This window comes from Arachis ipaensis, chromosome B10 (genome assembly GCF_000816755.2).
Source record: "Arachis ipaensis cultivar K30076 chromosome B10, Araip1.1, whole genome shotgun sequence".
Taxonomy (NCBI): domain Eukaryota; kingdom Viridiplantae; phylum Streptophyta; class Magnoliopsida; order Fabales; family Fabaceae; genus Arachis; species Arachis ipaensis.
The window spans coordinates 38,498,424-38,505,230 of record NC_029794.2 but is presented as its reverse complement, the minus strand read 5'-3'; the positions used below and the strand labels follow the sequence as shown (position 1 = coordinate 38,505,230).

Below are 6,807 nucleotides of genomic sequence, written 5' to 3'. Positions count from 1 at the left end.
TCCCATTAAATTCTCCGACACCCAATCTTAAATCCCCAAACTTGCTCACCAACTCCTCTTCCTTAATCATCATCCAAGCGACCGTCAACGACCTCCGACTCAATGCATCCACTACAACGTTTGCCTTCCCTGGGTGGTAACTTAACTCAAAGTCGTAATCCTCCAACAACTCCATCCACCTCCTTTACCGCACGTTGAGCTCCTTCTGATCAAAGAGATACTTAAGACTCTTGTAATCAGAGAAGACTTAAAACTTCACTTCATACAAGTAATGCCTCCAAATCTTCAATACAAATACAACTACCGCTGATTCCAAGTCATGAGTTGGGTAATTCATCTCATGATGTCTCAGCTGACGCGATGCGTAAGCTACCATGTTCTGGTGTTGCATCAACACACATCCCAGACCTTTCAACGAAGCATCGCAATACACTTCATAAGGCTCATTAGGTTTGGGTAACACAAGCACAGGCACTGTAGTCAGTTTTCGCTTTAAAGCTTGAAAGCTCTCCTCACATTCTGATGTCTAGGCAAATGGCTCATCCTTTCGAGTTAACTTTGTCAAAGGCAATGCAATTTATGAAAAACCCTTGATAAACCTCCGATAATATCCTGCCAAACTTAAAAAGCTTCTTATCTCTGCCATTGATGTAGGTTGTCCCCAATCCATTACTACCTCAACCTTAGAAGGATTCACTACTATTCCCAGCTTACTTACTACGTGACCTAGAAATTTCATCTCATTCTTCCAGAATTCACATTTAGAAAGTTTAGCGTACAACTTCCTTTCTTTCAAAATGTGCAGCATGATCTGCAAGTATTACGCGTGCTCCTCCTTAGTCTTAGAGTAGATTAGAATATCATTAATGAAGATGATGACAAATCTATCCAGAAAAGGACAAAATATCCGGTTCATATAGTCCATGAATACCACAGGGACATTGGTTAACCCAAATGACATCACAGTGTATTCATAGTGACCATATCGAGTCCTAAAACCGGTTTTCGAAATATCTTCATCTCTCACTCTTATCTAGTGATAACTAGACCTTAAGTCGATCTTGGAAAAGACACCAGCTCCTTGCAATTGGTCCATCAGATCATCAATTCTTGGCAATGGGTATTTATTTTTTATGGTTACTTTGTTTAGTTGTCTGTAATCTACGGATAGCCGCATACTTCCATCCTTCTTTTTCACCAACAACACCGGTGCTCCCACAAAGAAATGCTCGGACAAATGAAGTTCTTACTCATTAACTCCTCCAGCTGAGCCTTAAGTTCATCCAACTCCAAAGGCGACATTCGGTAAGGCGCAATTGAAATTGGTCCTGCTCTAAGAACCAGCTCAATCGCAAATTCAATTTCTCGAGAAGGAGAAAATTCAGGTATATCCTCAGTAAATACTTCTGGAAATTCCTTCACATCTGGAATCTGCTTCAAACTTTTTTCATCGCCCGATACATTGGCAGCCAATAGTATGAATCCTGAACACTCACTCCCACTACAATTTACCATGACAGAATTCAAGTAATATCCATTCGCCACCACCGGTCCTTCTGAACCTTCTGACATAAATTGCAGTGATGTTTCAAAATAATCAAGCAGAACATGATTCTTTGATAACCAATCCAATCCCAAAATGAGATCGAGACCAGTCATCGGCAGACAAATTAAATTATGAACAAAATTTCGGTGCTTAATTCGAAACGGAACTTGTTAACAGCCTAATCTAGTTACGACAGCCTCAAAGGCAGGAGTATGTACTTGCAGATCATAGGTTAGCATGGTTATCTTCAATCCTAACTCACTGGCTTTCTCAAACAATATAAATAAATGTGATGCCCCAATATCAAATAAAGCAATTAATATTTTTCTACCAATTTCATATCTATCTCTGATCAGAGTGTCTGACCTCTCAGCACTATCTGCTGACATGGTAAACACACGTCCCTGCTGCTGAACTCTCTCAGCTTCCTGTCTTTTATTCTCTAGACAGTTCCAAGATAGATGTCCGGCTCCACCATAGTAGTAGCATATACCCTGTCTAGCTCCACATGGAGTGTTAAGATGATATGCCCCACATCTCCTACATGTCAAGTTATTGGGAGGATTTTCAATCTGCTTTCCTTTGCCTCTTCCCTGGTTATTGTTACTATTGAATCTCCGAAAGTTATTCTGACCCAGTTATTGTGGGACATAACCGTCTTGCTTGAAATTCTGTCCTCTAGGCACAAAGTTTCTTCCCTGATCTCTCCTAACAAAAGCTCGATGATCACCCTTGTCCAATACTGCCTTTCTCACACAATCCTCGGCAACTCTACTCTTGTTTACTAATTCAAAAAAAGTTCTGATCTCCAATGGACCCACTGTACTCAGAATATCACTCCACAGACCACCTTCATATTTTATGCATTTCCATTCTTCAAAATCACCCAGAGCACCCTAACAAATCCTAGAAAACTGGCATAGTTCCTTAAACCGACTGGTATACTCTGTCACTGACATAGGACCTTGCTTGAGCTGTAACAACTCAAGCTCCTTTGCTGTCCTTATTGAGTTTGGGAAATAATTCTTATAAAACTTGGATTGGAATACATTCCAAGGGATAGCAACATTATCTTGCTGCAGAAGGTGTCGGGTCCCTTGCCACTAATACTGAGCTTCACCCATCAGCTGATAAGTAGCAAACTCAACACACTGATCTTCAGACACTTGTTGCGCTTGCAAGGCTCGTTCCATTGCCTGAAACCAATTATCAGCTTTTGTTGGATTTATGATTCTTCTAAAAGTTGGTGGATTTATCTTCAAAAAGGTTGCTAAGGTCATCGGCCCATTTTCGCCATTACCCCCGTTTCCATTATTAACTTGCTGATCAGTGGCTTCAGCCGTTGCTTGCATAGTAGCTATCATGTTTTCCAAAGCATTCGTAAAGTTCACAGGTTTATTCATAGTGATTTCAGGTTCCGCATTAATATTTCGGCCTTTTCTTCAACCGCGTCCGCGTCCACGAGTCATCAGAGTATGCCCAGAAGCATAGTCAATCCGTCCCTCAAGCTCTACAGGAATGAACTTCTCTGATACCATAATATAAAACCCTACCACACAGAGCCTTACGCTTAAGTCGTAAAGCAGAGGTGGCGAGATATTACAACCTCTAAAAGAAAAGACTTAAATAAATATAGTTGAAAATAATTTTATAACAAGGAACCTTGAAGAATAATCTAAACAAAAGCAAAAATAGAAAATTGTGTCACACTCGTATGTATAAGCATAAAACAAAATGGACAAGATCAAAGAAAGCTGAAAACATAATATATATATATGTATATATCAGAGTTCCAAAACAGAGATATCAAGCTCCAGACACGACCTGCGAAGCTAAGGCCGGCCAGCGTATATATATATATAACCCAAAATAAAACTCAAACCAAAAAATAAACACATGTATCTCCAAGTCAATCTCTAGAAGGGACAAAATACAAAATATACATGAAGAGACTCTGTACACATATATACATAACCTAAAACAAAATATGACAGTCCAAAAGATAGTTCTTCGATTGTAAGGAAGGTCTCCAGATGCTCAACGTGGTGCATCTCAACTTGCATATGAAAAACAACAGAAATATGTATGGAATGAGAACTGGGGGTTCTCAGTATGGTAATGGTGTCCACATAGTTAATATAAAAGGTCTCGAAAAAGCTAGAGGCATTCCTAGAACTCCGACACTCAGATTATAGCTTAAAGATCCAATTCAACTAGAAATTAGGTAAGTTATCTAAGGTATTCAGGTTTTAAATCTAACTTTAAATTAACAATTCACTTTCTGTCTCTTTTAACCCTCCTAATCACCGGTGGAACAACCCCCCCTCACACCTCCGCCAAGAGGGGTTTCTCAAAAAACATACACATACAATTCAAGCAAGGAAAACACAGACAGAGATGCAATTACAGTAAATAGAACAAGTAGCAGATAAGCAGAGTTAAGCAATTAAGCAAACCAAAACAATACATACCCAAGCAAAATATACAAATGCACATGATGCATGCCTGTCCTATGGTTGATGAGTCTCATCTGTTGGTTATACAGCCAACCTGACATGTCCTGGTAGTTAACCATTGGATAGTCCCTCTGTGCGCGCATCCCCAAGCTCAAAAATGATATCCATGGAGTCAAACTCCAAACTCAATAATATTCCATGGAGTCAAACTCCAAGCTCAATAATATTCCATGGAGTCAACAAATAGTCTCAAATATACAAGCCACATAATAATCTTTTTCTTTTTAAAATAACACTTCAAATCAAAACTCCAATTCTTATAGAAAATTTGGCAGTATCTCCTCTAAAACTTAAACTTCTGCCACCCTTCAAGGGTCTCAACCACCAAACAAAACATCTCTCAATCATTCAAATCATTTCCAGTATCAAATTATTTTAAAAGCAAACAAATACCAATATTAAATCTTTTCCCAAAATCAACCAAATCCAATAGCAAATCATTAGCAACAACTAAACCACACATCTTATACCATATACACAATCCATCAATAATTCACTCAGTTCATTCCTATCTTAAGATCTTCTAGCCTAAGTTTTTACTTGACATTAAACATTAACTACGAGAAACCAAAACCATACCTTAGCTGATTCCTCTCTAAACTCGGAACACCTCAAAAATCTCTCCTTTCATAAGCTCCAAGCTTCCAAACGTTAATTCTTCAAGCCTAATTACCCGGATTTCATTCCAAACCGCCCAATTGAACTCCAAATCAACTAGAACACAATCTATTTCACACAATATCACTATAATCATCATAGGATTCACTAATTCAATATTTCACAAGGCTTCAACAGTTCCTTACCTTACCCACGAATCAATTGGACAAAACCTAGTGATTATTCGCTGCTAGAGTTCACCTAAACCATCAAAATCATTCAATTCTTCAATACCCAAACCCTAAAATCACGAAATTTAGGAGAGAGAGAACTGGGAGATAAATTCTAATTTTTTTTACCACTTTCAAATAGAATTGAAGAGAATTTCGAGATGAATACGTGGCCACTGACGGCTCGTCAATCGGAGCTCCGGATTGAAAGTTATAAGGATTTGAAAACCGAAGTGGGGGTTAGTATTGCTTTGGCGTTAATCCCCTCTCCTTCAGCGTATGCTTAATAATGAAGGTGAAGAAAGGCTTGTCCTCGGTGATTAATAGGTTGGGTTTTTGGGCCGGTGTAGGTTCGGTCCAACTGGTTCGATCCGTTGGTCTAGTTTCGGACCAAAATCTTTAAAATTAGTGTCAAAATTCATATTTTTAATATTTTTACTCCTCTAAATTATAAAATTTAATTTTTTTTTATTTTTTGAATAATAATTAATTTATTGGCTAATTATTTATTAATCTCGCAGGGTTTACATCTGGACCAAGGGGCTCCTCATTATTTTCACATGGTCAAACTGGATCTTTATTAACATCTAGTGATCTCACCACCATTGGAGTACTTAATGGGTGTGCCTTGTCCATGTAAAATTTTTTCAAAAGTTTCTCAGTAAAAAGTTGACTGATGGATGAATATACCGTCCTTCAAGTGTTCAATTTGTAAACCAAGACAAAGTTTTGTTTTACCAAGATATTTCATTTCAAATTCTCTTTTTAAATAATCCACAGTTTTTGGAATCTCTTTAGGTGATCCAATGATCTTTAAATCATCAACATATACTGCAATAATAACAAATTTAGATTTAGATTTTTTTATGAACACACATGGGCATATACGGTCATTTTTATATCATCTTTCAATAAGTACTCACTGAGACATTTATACCACATAAGCCCAGATTATTTTAATCCATACAAGGATTTTTAAAGTTTTACTGAACAAATCTCCAGAGAATTATTGTATGCTTCAGTCACTTTGAGTCCTTCAGAGACTTTCATATAAATTTCTTTATCAATTGAGCCGTATAAATAAGCTATAACAACATCCATTAGGAGCACATCAAGTTTTTCATGCACAGCCAAACTAATCAGATATATTAATGTTCTTGAATCCACCACAGGAGAATACGTTTCCACATAGTCAATACCAGGTTTTTTTGAGAACCCTTATGCTACTAGTCGTGCTTTGTATCTTTCTATTTCATTTTCCTCATTTTGTTTGTGCACAAAAATCCACTTGTATCCCACTGGTTCGATACCTTCAGGGGTTTTGACTATAGGACTAAAAACTTCACGTTTTCTAAGTGAAGTTAATTCAGCATGAATTATGTCTTTCCATTTTTGGCCAATCATCTCTCTGTCTGCAGTCTTTGACAGATTTTGGTTCATAATTCTCATCTTGCTTTGCTATTTCTACAGCAATATTATAAGCAAAAATGTTGTCGACAACAGTATTTTTTCAGTCCCATATTTTCTGGTAGTGACATAACTTATCGAGATCTCTTCATTTCCAGGTACCTGAACCTCTTCAGAGGTTTCATCAATAGTTATGTCTTCGGATCCCCTTGGAGTATTTGCCTCCATATTGTGACCATCATGATTGATTATCTCTCTCCTTTACAGGGATTGTTATCCTTAGAACCGATTGGTCTTCCACGCTTTAGGCGTGGATTGCTTTCATTTGCACTAACAATTTGACCTTCCAAAATACTTGTTTTTATTGGCACATTTGCAGCTGGAATGTGAGATTCTGTTACTTTCTTTAGGTCAGTAAATGCATTTGGCAATTGGTTTGCAATATTTTACATATGAATTAACCTTTGTACTTCTATTTCACATTGTCTAGTGTGAGGATCTAAATGTAATA

The 6,807-nt window shown here is 37.5% G+C and overlaps 1 protein-coding gene across 1 annotated transcript; it reads right to left on the bottom strand.

The window, feature by feature from the left end:
• On the bottom strand, positions 1,717 to 2,910 carry LOC107620555. The gene is made up of 3 exons (XM_016322697.1): positions 2,667 to 2,910; positions 2,260 to 2,396; positions 1,717 to 2,139 (listed from the first exon to the last, which is right to left on the bottom strand). The coding sequence occupies exons 1-3, from the start codon at positions 2,908 to 2,910 to the stop codon at positions 1,717 to 1,719; spliced, it is 804 nt and encodes a 267-aa protein (XP_016178183.1).